At 48.5% G+C, this 22,877-nt stretch overlaps 2 protein-coding genes across 3 annotated transcripts; one reads left to right on the top strand and one right to left on the bottom strand.

Moving 5' to 3' along the window:
• Positions 1 to 514: 514 nt before the first annotated feature.
• EIF1B (eukaryotic translation initiation factor 1B) lies at positions 515 to 10,163 on the bottom strand. 2 transcript variants are annotated; one of them, XR_009818793.1, is made up of 5 exons: positions 9,805 to 10,163; positions 7,039 to 7,202; positions 6,201 to 6,302; positions 4,933 to 5,128; positions 515 to 3,527 (listed from the first exon to the last, which is right to left on the bottom strand). XR_009818793.1 is itself a non-coding variant. In XM_061996920.1 (4 exons), exons 1-4 carry the CDS (start codon positions 9,833 to 9,835, stop codon positions 5,084 to 5,086), a joined length of 342 nt encoding a protein of 113 aa, XP_061852904.1. In that variant the 5' UTR covers positions 9,836 to 10,163; the 3' UTR covers positions 4,748 to 5,083. The 2 variants fall into 2 exon arrangements, 1 of the variants encoding a protein (XP_061852904.1); XM_061996920.1 differs by lacking the exon at positions 515 to 3,527 and having other exon boundaries at positions 4,748 to 5,128.
• Positions 10,164 to 17,160: 6,997 nt separating this feature from the next.
• On the top strand, positions 17,161 to 22,005 carry LOC133625494 (prolactin-releasing peptide-like). Its single transcript, XM_061996823.1, has 3 exons — positions 17,161 to 17,170; positions 19,791 to 19,960; positions 21,833 to 22,005. Exons 2-3 carry the CDS (start codon positions 19,813 to 19,815, stop codon positions 22,003 to 22,005), a joined length of 321 nt encoding a protein of 106 aa, XP_061852807.1. The 5' UTR covers positions 17,161 to 17,170; positions 19,791 to 19,812.
• The last annotated feature ends 872 nt before the right edge of the window (positions 22,006 to 22,877 follow it).

Genomic DNA, 22,877 nt, shown 5'->3' with positions numbered 1-22,877 from the left:
ATTCTTCCTTCTAAGGACCTTTTTCATACTGAATTCCCACTGGTACAAATTACCTTGAGTAACGGAGGGATCAATTCACAGGTGACCACCTGGCCAGTGGTTTTGTTCTGTATCTTCAAGGCCTAATCCAGACCTGGGCTTCAAGTTCCAGCTGTAAGTCAGGTAGCAGCCACACCAGACACCAACAAGCATCCCTTTGCAGGGCCACGTTTTCACCAGTGTTCCAAGTATGGATATGTTGGTACCACCCACGGCCACCCGCTCTGTTCACCTTACATTGGTATCCAGCTTTCTCTGTTGGACAGAAGATAAAGAGCTGCCCCTCCATCGATTTTTCCAGCAGGACCCTTTTTAATCTTTAAGCCAGAGCTGCTCTCTGATCACACATCATCCTGCCTTTGAGGAACTTCACCTTTGGATGTGCAAACACGGCTGCTGAATTCTTCCCCTCACAACTTGGATAACTGAGGATCGTGGAGGGCTCTTCTTGCTGCATAATCATAGCAAAGATGGCTTAAAATGGGAAAAAGCCTTTATTATACATGCACAGGTACTTTCAGCCAGACCTCAAATTAGTTTCAGAAATGTGCTGTCACATTTCACAGATGCAAGACATTCTAGAACAGCTGAGACCAAACTCAAGCACACGACACCAGCTTCCTCACAAAACACTCGCTCATCCAAGAAATCAGATGATATATTCCACCTCCAATTTCAGACCTCGAGCCAGTATGACCATCTTGGCTTAGAGCTCTGACATCCCAGTACAAGCCACAACATTTTAAAGTTGTTTAGTGCAAGATGATGGTAGAAAGTCAAGAGGAAACATTAACAGGAAACTGAAGCTGATTACAAATTACTAAATTACACTACTTCTAGCTTCCATCCAAATCATCTTCCTTAATAACAGCATCATATTCCATTTGTTTCAGGAAAGCAAACATAAAACAACATTAGCACACTTCATGTTGAAAGACTTTGCTGGCCCAACTCTCTAGCAACGCTCAGGTTATGAGTTGTTAAAGAAGAGATCACTCCTCAGCAAACACCAAACAGGCATGCCAAGTCCAAACCCTCTTCTGAGCTGGTTTGGGGGTTTTAAACTGGAAGCAGTAGGCATGAAGCACCCATCCAGCACACACAAAACAATGATGTCATCTTCCCCTTATTCAGCTCAAAAGTTTTTGCTGTGGCAACTGGAGAACAACCACTAATTAGAGGAACACTGAGCATGCCAAAGGGACAGGAACCCCTGCTGGGTCCCAAAGCCACCTACAAACCAGGGCTCCCCATTGCCTAAATACCAACCTTGTCCTTTCATAGTAAGAACCACCTGAGGCACTTGAAACAATGGTGTAAGACATGGATCCTGTACACAGGAGCCTTCCAGGAGGATTAAGAAAAAGAGAATTGCTGACTGGGACTCAAGGTCCATCTGTTCTACACTGTAAGCTTGGAGCAGCACAGCCTGTAAGAGAGCAGCACATCACAGACCTTACCCAAGCTGTAAGGTGGCAGCTTGCTGCAGCAGGGCTACCTCTCACTGGCAGCTCCCTATGGATCTGAGTGTCTTCAGGGCACTCTGTGCCCCACTGCAAGCAGGACAGCAGCAGAGGGCAAAATGCAAAGCTCCGCTTCATTAGTATTACTGCAAACATTGAAACCTTAACAACCCTTCACAATTTTAACCTAAGGGCTTTTAGTCAGGGCTTTAAATGCCAAACTCTGAAGGAAGTTTAATTAGCATTTTTAACCAGAAACAACAAATGTTACAGAGGTTTTGCGGTCCAGGAGAACCCCATCTAATGAAAATGGACTTAACAGACAAACTTACTTCCTAAGGTGGTTTATTTTGTGGGGTTCCCTCCTCCCTCACCAAAACAGTCCTCCAGAACAAAATGCTTTTCACTTAGGCTGTGCAAGAAGGTAAGGTTTTAGCAAAGCCCCTGAAGCTGTGCATCATGCACAGGCACCATTGAGACAATCTTCCTGAGGAAACCATGGCTGCAGTTGTGCTCCTCACATCCATCCCCAACACGTGGTTGGATTTAGCAGGCCCAGGGCCTGGTAATACACACAAGAACAAGTGGGCAGCTTCCAGACTTAAATTGCAATGGCTTCCTTGCTCACAGCTGCCCTGAGCAGACACTGGCTCTGAACAGATGACTGTGTGACACCTGACTCTGGCATTACCAGCGCAGAGGCAGCTACCACAGCCAAAAATAACTACGCAGAGCAAGGCTGGGAGTCCAAAACAGCAGCTCCCACATCCAGCTGCAGCATGTGGGTGAGCCTGGGGAGCACTAAGGCAGCAATTTGGGTTTGGAGATCTGGAGGACAGACTTCACAATGTTCTCAGAGGGAAGTCACCACCTTTGCAGCTGGTACCTGCCCAGTCTCAAGTCCTATGAGTGGGTCTTAAAAGTGTCCTGTGTTATTAATTCCCTTCTACTGCCTCAACCATTCTGGCCCACATCCTTTACCATTACCTATTTGGAAGAGGTGGAAAGATTGAAGCTTGCAAACCAGTGAAAGTAGGTTTTCACAGCAGTAATTTAAACAGTTCTTCCCCAGTCTTCCAGCCTCTTTGAGACACAGACACATACTGAAACAGGCTGAGCTTTGACAAAGAAGTTTCAGCATAAAGATAAAACATTCAGTTGTTGAAGCCTTTCCTCCAGAACATGCACAAAGGCTTTGGCTTGCAACAATACAGTCTCTTATAGAGACACTGTTCTAGTTGAAAATACAAGGACAGAATTTCTGCCTTCCTTCTAGAAAGAACAGGTTTGCCACAACAAATCTCATCTATTTACATCTCTAATGTGTTACTTCTTATTCCCTCTTAATTTTGCCCTTCAAAGGTCAAAACTCAAGAAGCAGCACTACAGCATAAAACCCAAGCCACCTATCACCTGCAAAGTTCCTCCTGTCAGAAAGGACTTTTTAAAGGAAAAGGAAGAAAGCAAATCCTTTTCTTCCCTCTTCCAAGCAGAATGACTGTGGAGGAATGACTCAAGCTCAGGTAGTACAAGTTAATGGAATGCCATCCAAAAGGCAGACTGACTCAGTAACACATGAGACTTGCTAATCATTTGTTAATCTCCACTTCAGGAGCCACTAGACACACTCATGTAATACCAGTGAAATGGGAGAAGAGAATGCCTGGTTCTCCTCTGGGACAGGATAATAAGCTTGCAATGAGAACATCAGGTTTCCTGGCATTTGCCATGAACCCCTGAAGGACAAATTACTTCAGCATCCATGAATCAGGACTAGGTAAACTTGCAGTACAAGGCTTTTATTCTGCAAATGGGCAAGGCTTGTTCTTTGGGTTTTCCTTCTGTGTGCTGGGATTTTGTGTCTTTGCAGCAGCTCCCTCCACGTGTCCTCCTCCTCCTCTTGAACACATCACACTGCAACAGCACACAATTTTCTGGAACATCCTTTCTGTGGATCACTTAAGTCTGTTACACCAGGCAGAATCTGTGGAGACTGAGACACTGGATTCTGACCAGTGGAATTGTCTAGACCAGACAGAGAAAGAAATGGTCATAGGAATGCTCCGTGATGCTAGTGCCAGAAAGGTTCATGGCTCAATTAAGAAATCTCTTTTTAAAGGTTCAAATGAGCTAAAAACGATCATTTCTGTTTACAAAGGCAAGTCTGAACAGGAAGCAAAGTGATATTAAGTAATACAGTTTGGTCTATGGTTACTTAGGTAGTCAGGTTTTTTCCTAAGCTAGTAATAAGCCTTAGCAGTAAAGAAATGTCTCCTCCTGTCCAGAGAATACATGGTATTACAAGAAGGTATTTTAACACTTTCCCCTATTCTCATGGTTTCCCAACTCAGCATGTTTTTAACTGCTTCACACAAAGCTTCCACGACTCTCTCAAGAAGACAAGGTCTGTGTGTTTCACCAAATGAAGCAACTGCATTCTGTAGAGACAGACATTCAAAGCACCCACCTAAACGCCTACAGCTAACTAGAACTAGATGAAAAGCATGGGGGAACAAACCTATTGGAACTTCAGGTAACACTGAGTGAACTGCCTGGTAGAAAAGCAGACTACATCAGCTTTCTGTACAGTAACACCCACTTCAAATCCCTCCACATTAACCATTAGCCACAGCAAAGCCTTTCCTACCAGGAAAAACCCAAGGTCAGTGCAGAGCCTGCTCCCTCCCTTCTGAAGTTACCACCACCAGCTCATTGCAGCACCTTGCCTGCCAACATTAAATGCCCAGTCAAGGCAGAAGCCAATTCACTGTCATTCCCCTTCCCTCAGTGACAGGGGAGATGCCACATCCCATGACCTCCTTCAATTGTTTAGGCAGTACTCTGCAAGACCTACATGTTCAGCATGTTCTCACTAACAGCAGCCTTAAGGAGTTCAGCTTGTTTTAGTCCTACTAAGCTTAATGCTAATACTTCATAGCCCCTGCAGTAAATTTTAAAGATCCAGTTACTTATTCAGCCACAATTTATGTCTCATCATGCTGCTACTAAAATACACCTACACAAGAGACTTTAAAGCTCTAGTCTTACAGCTACAGGCTAAGAGCACATCGATCTAATCTCCTGATTCATTAGCTAATACTTCATCCTGTGGATTTTCCAATTTATTCAATCAGCAGTGAGCTACACTTGCCACAAAGCAGCTTAGCCATTCTTTAGTGAAGCTGTTGGGCTAGTTTAAAAACTTAAACTAAAGCATTTCAGGTATCCCAGAAAATATATGAATATCATGTATGAATGAACTTTTATTTTTAAGCAACACCACACACTATTTTAATACAACCCACAGGTTAAAATCAGGTAGAGAGTACTAAACTGAACAACCCTTGCTGAAACATTTCCACTGGAAGGTTCCCAAGTGTCTTCATTACCACCTTACTGAAGTTTTCTTATGTGTTTCTAGGCTACACACCACATATTTCAGGCAGCCAGGCAAAGCCGAATCAAACTTTAAATGTTCAGGTAACGGGGAAGTCCATTCACTGCAATGATACATTTTTCACAGACAAGCCAGGCCAAAGAAGATCAAACATTGCAGGGTTCTTCAGGAGAGTACAGGTGTCTTAGAAACCATGAACTTTCAGTTGTTCTTCCTTGACAATGCCAATCTAAAGGAGAAAAGCAACATATTTCAGTAAAGCTCAAACATTTACAGGATTACACTGATACCAAGTTACTACAACCTTCTCTTTTGATTAAAGAAACTGCAATACAGTATCTACTCAATAAACCATTTTTCTAGTTTCCAGAATGTTTCTGGGACAAGCAGAACTAACACAAATAAGAGAACCTTAATGGACATCTGATGACTTCAGTAGTCCCAGCACTCATTCTTTGAGAGTGCAACACCTCTGATCGTGATTTCCCTCAGTAAATCATGGAATCACAGAATGGTAGGAGTTGGAAGGGACCTTTAGAGATCATCCAGTCCAACCCCCCTGCAGAGGCAGGGTCACCTAGATCAGGTCACACAGGAACATGTCCAGGTGGGTCTTGAAGACCTCCAAAGAAGATTCCACACCCTCCCTGGGCAGCCTGTGTCAGGGCTCCCTCACCTCAACAGGGAAATAATTTTTCCTTATGTTTAAATGGAACTGTTTGCATTGCAGCTTCATCCCATTACTGCTTGTCCTGCCACCAGATACAATAGGAAAAAGTGCTGCCCCACCCTCCTGACACCGAGCATTTTGTATACTTGTAAATATGAATGAGATTCCCCCTCAGTCTCCTCTTCTCCAAACAGCCCCAGTCCCCGCAGCCTTTCCTCATAAGGAAGATGCTCCACTCCCCTGATCATCTTGGTGGCCCTGTGCTGGCCTCTCTCCAGCACTTCCCTGTCTCTCTTGAGCTGAAGAGCCCAGAACTGGACACAGGACTCCACAGTACTCTGTCATCTATAGTGTTATCAGCCTCGACATTACAGCAGGCACCAAACACTTGATTTTACAAAGGAAGAAGCCCAGCTGCTCTGCTGCAGAACAAGTGGTGTGTGTTAAGGCATCCTACAGTGCTCTGGTTCTTACCAGGGGCTTCAGTCTCACAGTGCAAGTGTCATTTTACCATTTGGCTGAAAATGCAAAGGAACTCTAGTGGACATCTTTAGCTGGTTAATTAATGTCAGTTCCACCTGTCACTGTGTTGCTTCCAGAGGGGTTTAGATATTTATCTGCAGTCTCTCACCTCCAAGAGGAACTGGCAAATGTTCTTTCTCTGGTCACCTTGAAGCTGGATAACTTCACCGTATTCAGGATGTTCAATCACAGTGCCATTACAAGCAAATTTCTAGAGAGAAACATTCATCTTGTAAGACATCTGATGTAACATTACCAATTTGCTTACTAAGTCCTTTCAGCAGAACTTGGTCACAGAAGCTGCTTACTGATGCCAAGAAAAGCAAAGGCTACATCTATTTCACGCTTATCTACTGCCACATACATACACAAACTAGACTGCTGATGGTAAATTCAGGCAAAGGCTGGCTGCTATGCAGAAGGAACTGCCCAACATCCATTGCAAGAATGGAAAACAAAGTCATCAGACATGGCCTTCCCACTGCACATTGTTTGTAAATAAATGTTTTAGTCCTGGGGAAACTCCAGATGTCCATTTTCAGCAGCAATCCAGCTATGGCAGCAGCAGGAATGCTTCTACTTTCAACAGTTCTGCTTTAAACTGATTTTATCCTTCACATTCAGATACCTTGGAAATGTTAGTGAAACCTTCAGAATATCATTTAACTCTTTATAGGAACAAACTGTTTAACTCTGTAGCAAAAATCAGTGTCACTAGACACAGGAAGGCAGGGTCACCCTGAATGAGTGATGTGTCTTGGGTAAGAGTGAAGAAACATCATATCACAGAATCATAGAATGGTAGGGGTCGGAAGGGACCTTTAGAGATCATCCAGTCCAACCCCCCTGCAGAAGCAGGGTCACCTAGATCAGGTCACATAGGAAACATGTCCAGGTGAGTCTATCAAATCCCTTCATGGAATATATTATCAAATCAGCAACTTCACCTTTTTGAAAGCTTTCACAAGTTTCTTCTTGTCATAATCATCTGCAATTCCCTGGACAGTTGTCAGTGTCTTCCTGCCGTTCCGCTGCTGGATCCTTATGTGAATGTAATCCTCAGTCCCCGCCGGGAGCAAGTCGTCGCCCTTTGTTGCATCAGCAAAGGGGTCTGCAGGAGGAGAAAGATTCAGCTCATTCCCACAAATGCAATCACCCACGCTCAGAAACTAAAGCTTGAGCTGCTTGCTTCACTAAGAGCTTTATTTAAGGAAAAACCTTGCTGTATTCTCCCCGTTTAAAAATACGCTGCTCAGAGTACTGTAATGACAGCGCTCGTGACGATCACATCCAGCTGCTCCAACGCTTCTCAGTAGCCATTTATTTCACCGTTTCACAGAGTCACACAGAATCTCAAGGGCTGGAAGAGATCTGGAAAGCTCATCCAGTGCAACTCCCCTGCCAGAGCAGGCCCACCTAGAGTAGGTCACACAGGAACTCATCCAGCTGGGTTTGAATGTCTCCAGAGAAGGAGACGCCACAGCCCATCTGGGCAGCCCCTGCCAGTGCTCCCTCACCTCAACAGGGAAGAAATTCTTCCTTGTGTTTCTTTGGAACTTCTTGTGTTCCAGCTTGTCCACGTTGCCCCTTGGCCTATTACTGGCCATCACTGAGCACAGCCTGGCTCCATCCTCCTGACACCCACCCTTTATGGATTTGTAACCATGAATGAGGTCACCCCTCAGTCTCCTCCAAGCTGAAGAGCCCCAGCTCCCTCAGCCTTTCATCACAAGGGAGATGCTCCAATCCATCATGTTTGCAGCCCTGTGCTGAACTCTTTCCAGCAACTCCCTGTCCTTGATCTGAGGGGCTCAGAACTGGACACAAGATTCCAGATGCAGTCTCACAGGCAGGTCCACCTAGATCAGGTCAGACTTCTTGCAAACTCTAAATTCTGAAAGCCTACATTTCAAAACACAGAACTGTTGGATCACAGAATGGTGGGGGTTGGAAGGGACCTTTAGGGATCACCCAGTCCAACCCCCCTGCAGAAGCAGGTTCACCTAGATCAGGTCACATAGGAAGGTGTCCAGACAGGTTTGAAGCCCTCCAAGGAAGGAGCCTTCACACCCTCCCTGGGCAGCCTGTGCCAGGGCTCCCTCACCTCAGCAGGGAAATAGTTTCTCCTTATGTTTCAATGGAACTTTTTGTGTTCCAGCTTTTTTCCACGGTTCCAGGAGACATCACATGCACCTAAGCAGCAAGTGCACGTGAGTTTTAGCCACGTGTTTTATGTCAGACAGCAAAGCCTTATCTTTTCTCAGATCAACTGATAAGGACAGAGAAATAAAACCAGCCCCTTTACAAGTCTGGAACATAAAGCCTTATACCTGAACTACCACAATACCAGTGGTTTAAGGCAGGGATGTAATCCTTGGCTGCTGCTGTAAACAAAACACAACAGACACTAACAGATGCCAGAGGCTGTCTGTAAACCAGCACCCGGCTGCCAGTCAGTAGCTTCAGGCAAGAATTGTAACAAAGTTCATTTAAGCTACAGAAAGGTCGCTTCCCAAATCCTTCCAAGCTTAAATTTAATCTAGCACAGGAGTTTAGGAAGAAGGAGGGTTTCCAAGTTATATTTCTGCAAGTCTCTGTTCTCACACCGAACACTCCCACTGTCGAGAGGTTTTACAGCCTCACAAGTTCCCTAATAATTAGCTCCAAACACATCTTTATGCATGAAGTGCCTGAAGACAAACCAGAACTAGTTTTTGATACTGATCAGAACCACCCTGAAGTGCAGGCATTTCTCCAACTTCCATCCAAAACTCAAACCTAAAACCACCGATACAAGTTTTGCCAACCACTTGAAACAAATGCCCCGAGAGAGCAAACCTTCAGCAGAAAAATAGAACAGAAGTAGTTCAGCTGCAGACAGATTTACCCTTGGAGAACCAAGACTGACAAGAGCACTAAAGCAATAGGAAAGCAGGACGAGGATGCAAACAGCACAGGAACTGGGAAGCTTGACTGGCTTAACACCTACTAAGGCATTTCACTGTGCTCCAGAGCCTGTGGGACAAAAACTACTAGAACATTCCAGTCAAATAAAAGCTGACAGAAAGAGGGAACTCGAGTGTGAAGATCACTTAGCAGAGCTGGTTTAGAGCTGAAGGTGTTAACACTGGATCACTTCAACCCTATCCTTTGGGCACAGGAGCAGCTCCCAAATCGTGACAACTGCAACCTTTTTATGTGCAGAAGATTAGAGATTGAATTGAGACCAAAAGCCCGATAAAGTTACTGTATAAAGTGTTAACCTGCTCTGTTGCCTACAGATAGGAAAGGCAAACCCCAGCCCAGGACACTAATACAGGAGAAATGACTGACCATCGGCAGCTCAGCCTACATAAACAGTACCCTTTGCAGGGCGTATTACCAGGCTTTGGGACATCGGCAAGGAGATCAAGCAGCAACCCACAAGCAACGGGAACTGAGGAGACCGTCCCCTTCCTTAGCAGAGGACACGAAGCACAGCCACCCCACCCACGCACAAAAATGGCAACTCTGGGGCCGAGAGCTGACAGAAAAGCCCAGTTTGGGATGCCAGCAGGCACTGAGCAGTATCTCCCTGGGATGCCGTAGCTGCAGGGGCAGCGGGAGCAGGCGGGGCTGCAGGGGCAGCGAGCCTCCGAGGCACGGCCCGGCGGGGCTCGGCGCGGCTGGGGGCTCGGCGCGGCTGGGGGCCCCGCGGCGCCGGCGGCTCTTACCGAAGGACTGGAGGTTCTGGATAGAGGACATGCGACCCCGCGACGAGAGCCTCTGGCAGCGGGGAAAAGGCCGCGGCGGCGTCTGCTCGGGTCACGGCTCCGGCCCCGCAGTGCCCGGCGGGGAGGGGAGGGAATGGGAGGGTGGGAACGGGAGGGAGGGAGGGGAGGCGGACCCGAGAGATAGAAAGGAGTCAAAGGAGGGGAAGGAGGCGTAAAGGGAAAGAGCACAGGGTGGAAGCACCCGCCCCGCGCCCGACGACACCGTTACCGAGCGCGACCAACGCTCGGCCTCCCGAAATGGCGGCTCGGCCGGGCCGCGCTGCCCCACGGGAAGGGCCGTGCCCGGCCGCCCTGGCCGCGGACTACAGCTCCCAGAGAGCCCGGCGCCGGCACGGGCCCGCCCGCTCGCTCCCGGGCAGGACGGGCCCCGGCAGCCGCGGACTACAGCTCCCAGAGAGCCCGGCGCCGGCACGGGCCCGCCCGCTCGCTCCCGGGCAGGACCGGCCCCGGCAGCCGCGGACTACAGCTCCCAGAGAGCCCGGCGGCACGGTGCGGGGCAGGACGGGCCCTGACAGCCGCGCTGCCGCTCCACGGCGCCCCCCGCCCCGTTTTGTTCCGTTCCCCGCCGGCTGCCTGCTCCGCGCAGCCGTGCTCCGCTCAGGCGGTGTGGGAGAACCCGTGCTGAGGCTTATGGCCTTGACATAGAACGTTCCCTTCTAGCTTTAGCTTCATCTGCCTTAAAACACCTAGGGTGCAGATGTCGGCTACCTGCAGACGTCCAGGACGTAGGTGTAAGACGTAGAGCAAGACACAAAGCAAAGCGTCGGAACTCGGTGGTGAAGGAGTAGTGACGGTGATAGGGAGGAAGGACATTGACAAACTGGTGATGCCCATGCTCTGGGCTGAAAGAACACGGAGATGACGACCCAGAGAGCCTGTGATTAAAAGCATGTGCCCAAAGGGGACAGACCCCACGTAAATAAGTTCAATGTGTGTGCAGTGTACGTGTAACGGTAACGCAAATGTGCAGGAGAGGAGGAACCATCCCCCGTGCCAGTCTTCAGGAGGGGATTAATGGCGTTGCAGATGTACCATAACCTCGTTGTGTTGGCACAAGTGCCACAACCTGTATCTCTCTGGTTTTATGGCTTTTATGCTAAGCTTTGGTGTTCTCAAACGAAAGGGATGTTTCTCTCCTGAGATCCAAGGCCTGGGCCAGCACTGCAGTACTTTTACGAATGTCAATGAGTGTCAATCTCAGACAGTTTCTTTCCCTGGCACTTTGCAGGAAGCTTTCCTTTTTCTCTTGGGGAACACATTGCCATTTGCCATGGTACACCACCTCTGCTTCCCCTTTGCTGTCGTTGCTGATGACGCCTTTCGCTGCAGCAGGGGCTGCAGAGGCTGTCCAGCTCTTTCCCACTCAGCTGCATAAGGCTGGATTTGGGCTGTAACGGGAGGATGGGGAGATGCAGCACCCCTCTCAGGCACCTTACATTACTACTAATGATGTGGGGAACTTCTGGCTGCGATGCAGTTTTGCAAACTCTACATCTCTCTGTAAAATTTTATTCTGCCTTTTGCTCCCCCATCATCATCCCATGAAACCTTTGGGTTTTACCACCTGGCCTGGGCCAGTACCACTGTGTGTGGGGCACTGTGGTGAGCCAGATCAGCAAACTGATGTGAGTTAAAAAAGAAACTCAAAGGTTAAAACCATAATCCTGCCACGGTTGTGCTGGGACAACCAAAGAGGACAGAGGCTGGGGACAGACTTGGCCATGGATGAGGGGACAGTGGGTCTCCAGACACAAATCCCAAGTCCAAGTTCTGTAGATTTAGGTGAGTTGTTTGCTCACTGGGGCAGTTCTTGTGCTTGCTTTGAATCTTCATCCACTTAAAATAGTTTTCTACTTCTAGTTGTCACTGAAGGATTGCCCCAGACCTATGGGCTCATTGGACATCTGTGGGATTCATCACACAGTTGACAGACAACTGAGATTTGGTGACTGGGAGACAACAAAGCTTCTTTACAAGCCAAGAAGATCCTTAAAACCACCATGAACAGTTCTCTAGAGCAGCCATTGGTGGCAATAGGCCTTTGGCCAGTGTCTCATGGGGGGTTCTCCTCTCCCTCTACTCTGCCCTGGTGAGGCCTTATCTGGAGTCCTGTGTCCAGTTTTGGGCTCCTCAGCTCAAGAGGGACAGGGAAGTGCTGGAGAGAGTCCAGGGCAGGGCCACCAAGATGATCAGGGGACTGGAGCATCTTCCTTATGAGGAGAGGCTGTGGGACCTGAGGCTGTTTAGTCTGGAGAAGAGAAGGCTGAGAGGAGACTTTATCAACACTTACAAGTACCTAAAAGGTGTTTAATCAATGGATTGGGAGTGAGACTCTTGCCTTTTCCTGACTAATGTATAATCTGGCAACTATTGTGCTGGAAGAGAACATCATCTCTAATTATCTTGATCATGTCTTCAAGCTATTTAAGCCCTGGTTATGAATAGCAACAAGAGATCCCCATGCTTGTATTTTGCTGTGTTTTAGCTCATCTCTCAAGCTGTGAGTCATTAGAGGTTATTTATGAGTACCTAAAATAACCACAAACAACAACATTGTTTTACATTTCCTACAGACACTTTTCCAATACATTCCACTATTGTTTTCATGGGCAGCACCATAACAGCCAAAGTTTTATCCCGTGGGAGCCTTTACAAAGCCAAAATTTAGTTTCATGTAATGAAGCATTGCTCCTTTAAACAGATCCCCTGCAGGACTTAGTCCTGCAGTGTGCTTTGCCCCCAGAAATGGCATGCTCACATGCTGACCTGGCCTCAGCAAAGCCTGGAAACCCAGGCAGCTGCTGCTTGAAGCGTGCAGTGTTCAAAGAGCAGTTTAAGTTGCCTGACAAAGCGATTGCTCATGGAATGTGCAAATTTCTGTCCTGTATCTCACTCCACTCCAGTGCTGGAAACAAGCCTTTGTTGCTGGCCTAATGTTGGCACCCTGAAAATAACATCCAAGTGCTGGATGTTTGAGAGAGGCAAAAATATTTCCTTCCTTGATTTTCTCTCTGTTTCCTGGGACTGCAGTCTTCCCTGCTCTTGCTTAGATGGCTCTACTCACCATACCCAGCTGGGTTTGGAGGCTGCACATCTGCAACCACTGTGCAAAAGCTTCCTGGCAGGGAGGGAGAACAACCAAAGAATCAGAAGAAGTCCTCTCCCTCTCTCTGTACTGTCAGCAGAATGGCTCCAGAGGTGGCTGTAACCATGCCAAGCCTGACTTGGATTTTTCCACCCGAGCTCTGACTCGGTTGTGAAGCCTCAGCAGCGTGCTGATGAAGGGGCTGCCCAGATGGGTTGTGGAGTCTCCTTATCTGGAGACATTCCAAACCCAGCTGGTTGAGTTCCTGTGTGACCTACTCTAGGTGGTCCTGCTCTGGCAGGGGGGTTGCACTGGGTGAGCTTTCGAGGTCCCTTCCAATCCTTGAGATTCTGATTCTGAGGAGGGTGTGGGGAGACCAGACTGATGTCCTGGGCTGTAGCCTACACATGAGCTGCCCACTTACATGCTAACTGTTCCAGAAAGCATGAGCTAACTGGAAGAACTGGGCAAACTGGGAATTGTGCTGGCAGTAACCACTTGTCTGTGCAGTCTGACTTACCAGAAGCTGTGTTCTATGCAGTTTGGTTTCGCTTCGGTACACGGTTGGATTTGAGGTGTGGAGGTTCATTCCGAGCTCAGTGATTAAAAGCGAGACGATATTTCTGTGTTAACCACTAGATGGTCCCCTTCCTCCGATTGAAAAACGCTCCTAAATGAAGCCAGACCCATTTTTCCCTTTGAGCCTGAACGTTAGCAGAGAACGGCAGCGGTGTAAAGCCACACATAATTAACAGTCCCACCTAGTTGCTTCGATTGATGTGGCTTCCCGAATAGATTTCAATACAACTTTTCATGAATCCCCCAAACTCAATGGGTGCAGCCGGGCCTCTTACCAGTCATCGAATACTTCCCAACTAAGAATCCCAGCTCCAGGCAGCACCAGGGGCAGTGTTATCCCTCCCTCTCATTCAAGGCTGAGCAAAACCAGCAAGGTTTTATTTCATTTCACACACAGCAGTCCTGTACAGAAGAATGGGTGGATTCATGGGGCAGGCAGTGGTTTGTGACATTTGCAAACTATTCACATACTGGTGTGTGAAACAACGACTTGTAGGCTGGGGGGTAGGGGGGAGAGAGTGTATGTTTCTCCATCCAGGTGCATCCAATGATTTTGCTTTGGTGGTTTTCACCTACTGTTTGTGGAAGGCTCCTTCTAAAAGAAGTACAGATAGAAGTTCTGGGTTTAGAGCATCCCAGGTTGTGGAGTTTGGTACTGAGATGTTTCAGCTAACAGCAGGCTCAGCCCTACTCCTGCCTCCCATAACCTACACGGGAGATTTATGTGCAGAAGCCCTTGGCTGGGTGTGGGGTAGGAAACTGATGGACATGAGACCTTCCCAAGAAGAGAGCATGTGCACAGCCTCTCAGAACCACAGAAAAAAGAGGAAGGTTTTAACCCACAAACCTCTGCCTCTTCACTGCAGACCAGGCTGTCCGCTAAATGATCTCCCTTGTTCCCTCTTGCATCACCCCTTTCCCCTGACAGTTCTTCCCCCTCCAGTTCCTCTCAAATCTGAGTGGCTTCCCCATTTTTGTGCTGCATGACCTCAGCTTTCCTCAGCCCTGCTATGAGCAGGGTGACAAAGTAAAATGAAACAAAGTGGCAGCTGCTGCAAAGGCCCTGAGAAGTCAGGATGACTTCTGTGAAGCTTCTGAGTACTGAAAAGAACACTCTGGCAGATCAGCTGCGGGCTGGGGGAAAGAAATGATAACTACCAGTCAGTGAGGATGAAGTAAAGCAGTACTTTGGTAAGAGGAATGCCTCATTTAAATAGACTGCCACATGGTTTATTAGTCTTCATTGCTAATTGTTAAGTCTCTTCCCGAGCTCTTCTTTGCTGGCCACCAGCAAAAAACAAGAAACAGCAGTAGACAGACCTCAGTCCTCGTCACACTAGAGCATTTGAAATGCTGTCTCTCCTAATAATGATTTTCCCTTGTATGGCATGTTATTTTGCAGGCAGCTTTTCCCAACAAGCAAAGCACGTTGAGATGAAAGCGCTGCAGTTTGATCTGCCGTGGGAACTGCCACGCAGGTATCGATCGGTGGAAACGATCCGGGCCACCCAAAGGCTCGTGCTGCAGCACCAGCAAGGCTAGAAAAAGAGGATGAAAAAGGCTTTTACTTCTGTTTTGAGATGACAGGATCATCTCAAATGATCCCCTGCTGAGCAGGGCAGGGTCCTTCCTACATATCCCGGAGAGAAAAAGCCCTCACTCCAGCAGTCGCTCGCTAGAGATCAAGAAAGGATACCCACATTTCTGGTCTAAAAAACAATGTGAAGAGCTGTAAGGGAAGATATCTATGATGCAAAACCACGAGGAGCTTTAAGAAGATCCCCCTCCACGCTGCAGCCAGAGCTCATGCAGCGGAAGCCTGGTTCCCGGGTCAGATTGATCTTTAGGTAGGGAGCGTTGGCAGGTTCAAAGGGAACACGCTGAAAGGAGGCTGCTGAGGAAAGTGTGGATATACATTATTGATTGTGTTAGCTGGAGAAAGACCTTTTGTGCTATCGTGGACTTGAAGTGCTCTCCATGTTTTGCAGTTGTCATCCTGAGTAGTCTGAGTAAACTCTTGAAAGCCTGGATGAGGAAGACTCTTGTTGTAGCTGTTACTAGCTGGAAACTGGAGAACGGAAGAGTGTTTCTCAGGCTTCTTTACCATTTGTGTCCATAAACATGCCCCAGAGCAAACTGTTACACAGAAATGAGACAATTCTTGCAGTCCCCACAGTTGGTGGCCATACCCCACTGTGCTGAGGTCACCCACTCGATGCCTGGGTACTGAGTAAGGGCAGAGCCGGGAACAATGCCAGTAGAAGCTCCCTTGTAGAAGCACCCCGCAAATTGTCCCTAGGGAAAAACCCATAATCTCATTTCTTTTGGGAGGTGCCTGCAGTGCAACAGTGTCATTTGTACTTTGAGGCTTTCCCAACTGGAAGCATCTTTAGAGACAAAGCCTGTGATAGATTTGTTGTTCAACTTCCACTTCATCCTAATGGGACTGCAGCATTTCCTACCCAGCCTCTGCTTGTGGATCAGGTCATGCCTCTGAGCCCCCTCTTCTAAGCACAGCTTAGTGGTTTCTTCAGGTTAGTGAGTCTCACCAGGAGCAGAGCACAACCCTGCGTCTGCAAAGGCCTCAGCAAGGGAGCCTGCAGTGCCTGGGCAGCCCAGAGATGCCTCCCATCTCAGCCTCTCGTAGGATGGTGCCCAGGGAATGAAACATCTGCCAGTTCCACTGCTGCTCCTCCACAAACTTTGACAGGCAACACAGTCTCAGCTATTAAAACAGTGAGATCTCCAAGGGCAAGACTGCACTGACACCTTACTTAGGAGACAGAGCTAAAAATACCAGCGCAGAAGAGACGCCTATTGTACAAACACAATATTGCTCCAGATACTAACCTGATGCACATCCGACTTCCTACCAGTAAGCACTTGCTTAAGCACTCAATCACAACTGATTTCATCAGCTGCTTGGGTGCTGCATTGCCACACGGCCTAAATCTTACGTGTGGGTGCACTGACGCCGGCTGTGGGTTAAGGGCTGGATGGGACAAGAGCTGCCATCAAGTGAGATCCCAGGCAAAAAGCAGAGGAGGGACAACAGCAAGAGGAACAAGGGCTGGGAAGGGGGGTGTGCACTGACTGCTCCAGCTTGGTGGCCCTGAGAGCTTCCCACTGCGTGTCCCCTCTTCCTCCCCACACCTCACTCCCTTGCCATGGGTGTTCTGCCCCTGCAGACGTGCCTCAGGGCCCATGTCTTGGCTGGGCAGCAGGCAGAGCTTGGCTCCTTGGTGCAGAGCATGGCTGCTGGTGCTGCTCAGCTCTGCCTGTGTCCCCCCCTCATCCCCAGGGACGTAGCAGCAGCCTCCTCCCCTCCTCTCTCCCCTGGGTGGGCTGGGGCCCTTAGCCCTCTGTCCTGCCAGTCCCCCCTCAGAATCCCCCAGCTCCACCACAGCTCCTGCTCCCTGCCCTGATCAATGGCTTTCCAACAGAGCCACACTTCCCTACCCCTCCTTTTGTACATTTAAATTTTGCTCACTAGTACTGCTGACGTCCTCCTGGCCCACCTCTTGACTCACCCCCCCTGCTTCAAGCCCACTTCCCTCCAGTATAAAAGGCACGAGCCCCCAGCAGCTGCCCAGCTTCTGCTCGGAGCTGTGGCTACCTGCGGAGCAGCTTGGCTGCAGACAGGTGAGTGCCTCCCTCTATCTGCCTCAGTGCTTCTCCCTGGCTCTTTCCCTCTGGGTTTCCTTGTTTTCCTTTGGGGCTTTCCCTCCCCTGAACTAATGTAGGCAGCTGCACTCTGCACTCTTGTGCCCAGTTTTTGGAGTGATGGAGAGGGCACCGGTGCAGCCTGGCTGAAGGTGCCCTGCAGGGAGAGCACACAGGAGCCTGCAGCACCCAGGCTGCTTTTCCTGTCCCCCAGCCCTGCACTGAGGGCTGTGGCCACAGGCCTGGCTTCACCCAGGCTTTGATCTCCTGCAGGGATTGCCAACGCTGCTTTCCAACACGAAAGCTACTCGCTTTTGCAGCGCAGGGGGAGTACACAGCTGCTGAGTCCAAGTAAGATGCTATTTTAGAGAGTTAATAGCATCTTGTCCTCACAGTAAGCTTAGACCTGATGGATCTGCAGCAGAGTGAGTTTGGTGTGCTGAGAGAAATCTGTGTGCCCAGAGGGAGAGCCAGGCTGGTCTCTCACTGCTCATGTGGGGCAGACCCATGGCAAGCTGCGACCCTGCTGCTTCCCTGTAGCTTGGCTAATGGCTTTAACTTTCTCCTCTCCTATCAGTGGTGTTGCTCAGCCAAAATTGAAAGCTTAGGGACCAAGCAGAAGGTGGCAAGTTGACCTAAACTTTTGCTGAGCTCCAGAGTTTTTCCTGAAACTTTAATTGTGTCAAGTTTTGCTGAAACCAGTAAAACTTTTTGGTGGTCATTTAATGGTTGGAAATGGAGTGTGTGAGTCAAGCTTGTGTTGTTATCTCTGCCTCGGTTTCTCTCCATATAAACAGGGGTGGGATGATTAGAAGGAGGAAAAAGTAGAGAGGATCGGAGGTGCTGAGCCCCCTGATTATTTAGGGAGGGTATGTGAGGAGCAGCAAGCAGTATGTTCTTCACTGAAATCTCAGCCAGGTCAAGGGTAGGAGCAGAAAGTTCAATAACTGATGGCAACTCTAGAAGGTGGCCAGAATGGCAGACTCAGGTACAGGACCAGCTGGAGGAGGCTGAGACACAGCATTGCTTAGGAAGGAGCTTGTGCTAAAAGCTTTCCACTGTATTTTGTCCTTTATCAACAAAAGTGAGCCCACAGCAAGCCTTTCCTTTCTGATCAGTTCCCAGAAAAACAAGTCACAAAAGCAGACTGTGAGTAATCTGGAAACCCTGTCAGCAGTCCTGTGAGCAACAAGAGATAGACACCAGCTGAACCTGAAGGCAGAATTGATCCTGTGTCGTTTTGCATCTAGTCCTGACTGTTGTGAGATACTCAAGTTAGAAAACGTTAATCCACAGTTCTGTGGAAGTCAGGGGGTAAAGTAACTTTTTAGTAAGCTGCCTGTCAAGTAATTGTCAGTGTAGGGGGGAAAAAAATCAACAAACCCCGAGTGGAAACTAAAGGTTAAGGAGGTTTTGATGAAAGACACGAGCAGGTTCTCCAAGTGCTTTTGTTGAGGTGTCTGTGCAGTGTGCCTGGGAGCATCCTGCATCGAGAGCTTTGTGTTCCTGCTCTGCCTGTACTGAAAGCAGCTGTGGGCAGCAAGGAGGGGCAAATGCCACCAGTACACAAAGAGAAGCCTCAGTGTAGGCAGAGCTGGGAAGATTCCCTGTACCTGTGTATCTACGGGACAGCCTGTGCCAGCGCTGCAAACAAGCCTTTACAAAGCGCCAGGGATGGGGTGCAGGGAAGCCTGAGCCTGATCCTCCACCTCTGGGTGCAATTGTCCCAGCTCAGCACCTGCTGTGCTGCACAGCCCTTCTCAGGGAGTGTGTGCAGGGGATATTTCTGATCTGTTTGTACCTGAGAGCATTTACAGGATCAGGACATCTACCAGTGGAAACCATACCTGGAAGTGGCAGTTCTGCATGTTGGCTGGGAAAGGGAGTGGGGACACAGGAGGAGTGTTCCTTTTCATACTGAAATGCACTTTGTTGTAAAAACAGTGGGTAAAATGTCAATGTTAGACATAGTTTGCAAGTGAGGGAAGGATGATGGAGGTAGTGGATAAAACACACTTTGGTGGCCAGTGCCCAGGGACACACCAAGCCAGCAGTGAGCTGAGGGCCAGGACTCGAGTGTGAAGCCCTGACACGAGGCTTTCACTGGCGGTGAGAAAACCCCTGCAGTTACAGGCTTGCCTCTGTAGCCAGCTCACTGCAAAGCCTTTGCCTTCAAACAGAAATACCCACAACATCCCCACAGAATTGTGTGGTTGGAAAAGCCCTTTAAGCTCCTGGAGTCCCAGCCCTCCTCTCACCCTACCAAGCCCATCACTCACCCACGGCCCTCAGCACCTCAGCTCCACAGCTTTGGGGTCCCTCCAGGGCTGGGCACTCCCCCACTTCCTTGGACAGCCTGGCACAGGGGCTGACAACCCTTCAGTGAAGAAGTTTTTCCTAATATCAAATCTAAACCTCCCCTGGCACAACCTGAGGCCCTTCCCTCTTGATCTAAAGAGGAAAAGCTTGTCCCAGCATCAATGTTTCACAGAATTTAGTCATGAAACATCTCTGATGGGTAGGAACATAAAGTTACCACCTTCCTTTACCTTCAGAGCTTTAACTCACAAATGTTCCTCGTTCATTTTTATCCTTGCAGCCTTCCCACTGCTTGCTCCATCATGTGGCATCTGATCTTGTGGACACCACGTGCCCAGTGGTCACCCAAGCACTTAAAGCTGGTCACTGTCTACGTGCTGGTGCTCTTGGTTTCGCTCAGCTTTGCTTCAGGACAGAGCAGGCCATCGAAACATCAGATAGACAACAGGAGTAAGTACAAGCGTCACCTGATGTAAGGCGATGGTGCCGCTGAGGGATCAGGATCGGGCTGTCAGGCAGCTGCAAAGCCATGTGGGTGTTCCTGTGGGGAAAGGAGGGGGTCCTGTATTTCCATTTACACTTGTAAGTGCATGCACAGAACCTAATGTCCTCCTCACAGCCCTTCATTGGCCAAGGCAAGCTGCAGAATTTCAGAGACACTAATGTCCAAGAGATGGACAAAGAAAACGTGAGGCAGCATACCATCAAATTTCTGTCTTCTGTAGACCTGGGGTAGTTCACAACTACTTCTATACAGTGACAAGAAAGCAAAGGCCTGAAGCTTCAGTGTGCTTTCCAGAGATCTTCATTTCTGTCTGGAACCACAAGTTGTCTGAAAGGCAAAATACAAATGGTTGAGGTGCCTCCGTTCAGAGATGCTGTGAGGAATTGAGGTTGGCTGGGTGAGGGGCAGTCCCATACAGCCCCAGTAAAAGCTAACCCCCAGTCCAAAACGCTTCTGAGAATATCTGTATCAGGAAATCTCACCTCTCCACAAGGAGCAAAGGCTGATGATACCATGTCAAGTGGGAATAAGGTGTGTGGGCTCTTGGTGGAACACCTTTCACCATAAAAAAGATGACTGGAGATGTTGGGAGCCTCAGTTTTTAGGCATCCAGGTGAAATACATGAAGTTACTTGGGTTGTGGTGGGCAGGAGGGGTGTCAAACACTGCATAGAAAGACTTAAAAGATGTATTTATGGAGAAATTTACAGCCAATGGGGATTTTTAATTTTCTATGTTCAAGCATCAAAACACACAAGGGAAAATCCTGCTGCCTTGCCCAGTTACCTAAAGGGAAGGTGTCAGGAGGATGGAGCCAGGCTGTTCTCAGTGATGGCCAATGGCAGGACAATGGGCAATGGGTAGATGCTGGAACAGAAGAGGTTCCAAAGAAATACAAGGGAAAACTTCTTCCCTGTTGAGGTGAGGGAGCACTGGAAGGGGCTGCCCAGATGGATTGTGGAGTCTCCTTCTCTGGAGACATTCAAATCCACCTGGATGAGTCCCTGTGTGACCTACTCTAGGTGGTTCTGCTCTGGCAGGGGAGTTGGACTGGATGAGCTTCTGAGGTCCCTTCCAGCCATTCTGTGATATATAATGCTCTTACATTGATGTTTTTCTCCTCCTCCTGATAGTTCTCTGGCTTTGGAATTATTTGGCCTTTCCTTGGTGCTTTGCAGATTTTCCCCGTTGCTATGTCCTAGTCTTTTAATACAACTATACCCCCCCACCACTAAAACTAGTCTGTAAGAACAAATCAAGTGTACTTCAGATGCTTTATAAGAAACAAGCCATCCACCAAAACAACTTCATAAGCAAACAAGAATGAGCTTTTCACTTTTACCTCTCGTGTAGGAACCCCTTCTGCAGCCCAGTGGGTTTGTTAGCCTGTAGAGATAGCTTACCTGGTGCGTCCAGCACAAGGGGAGGCCGGGCAATAGGAGCTCCAGGACTTCTTCAGCTAAGAGGAGACAGTTTCAAAGTGGGGACACAGCGAGCTATGGTGGCCTTTCTGGATGTAGGCTGCATTACAACCTCTTCCAGTGTTCAGATGAGTTTTAAAGCACGCTGTGCCCTCCTGAACTCAATGGGTATGTTGGCTTATACTTGCAGCTTGCTGCCCAGATGGATGAAAGTTAATCAGCTGAATCTTTGGGCTCTCCACATGGAAAGCAACGCTCAAAGGCACCAGCAGGTTCTACATCTGGCTGTAGCCTTGGGGTTTTTTTTGCTAGACGAGCAATAAGTCATCTAACACTCTTGAGACGTTCAAGAAACGCTGCCTTTAAGTGCCTTTCACTGATTGCTTTGAATTCCAGGTCCTGAGATTGATCCTTTCTGGTACGTGGGCCGTGGCGTCCGCCCCATCGGGCGGTTTGGGAAGAGGCAGCCGAGGAGCAGCCGCGGTAGGCCGAGGCCTGTGAGCACACGCCTGGATTTCATCCTCAACGCTTTGTGGCAGCAAAAAGTGGCAGACACAGAAGACTGGTGATCTCTGTTACCAACCTCTGCTCTTCAAATTTTCACCCTCCCCATCACCTTAGGCCTCTGGCTCTGCATTTGCTGAGCAATCCCACACTGCTTTTCTTCCTGCTCCCCGTGCAAGTTCCTTCACAAGGAAACGTGTTCAGGGGGAGGGTAAAAGACAATGCATAGACACTAGCACCAGGTGCCACCTCAGTGCCACCACAGCTTAACAAAATGTTCCTTTGTCTTACATCCCCACCAGTCTCCTGATGCTGTTCACTGTAACGTTAGGGTTTTTTTCCCCAAACCAGACACAGTTTTTGTGCTGGGATTTAAACTCTGCGGTGTTAAAAGTGTTACCATGAAACCTTCCTGTTGCATTTCAAGGCCCATGGCTGTTGATATGTAAAAATAAAGAAGTAGTGGTTGAAAGAAAGAAAGCAAAAGCCTCTCAGTAATTTGTAATGTACCTGCATTAGTGGTGTGGAACGCTGATGCTCTGCTGTCGGTTGTTAACTTTCACACGTAGAAATGGAGCCCTGCACTACCCACTGGCCCTTCACCACTCTTCCTCTACTGCTGGAGAGATAGATTAATGAACAAAAAGCTCCTATGAAACAAAAGTATTTGCTCCCTGGTGAACAAAAAAAACCCCAAACCCCCACAATTGGCTGATTAAACTGCATGTAATCGTGCAGTGTTACCCAAAAAGGGTAAGGGCCTAAATGAGCCGATTCCCTTCCAAACAGTGTCGTCGTTTGTAAGTACACTGTGTGACCGAACTAAAGTCACTCCATGAGGATCATGAGCCATGTATCATAGAATCATAGAATGGTAGGGGTTGGAAGGGACCTTTAGAGATCATCTAGTCCAACCCCCCTGCAGAAGCAGGTCCCA

The sequence above is a fragment of the Colius striatus genome, chromosome 5 (assembly GCF_028858725.1).
Source record: "Colius striatus isolate bColStr4 chromosome 5, bColStr4.1.hap1, whole genome shotgun sequence".
Classification (NCBI taxonomy): domain Eukaryota; kingdom Metazoa; phylum Chordata; class Aves; order Coliiformes; family Coliidae; genus Colius; species Colius striatus.
This window is presented reverse-complemented; position numbering and strand designations above follow the sequence as displayed.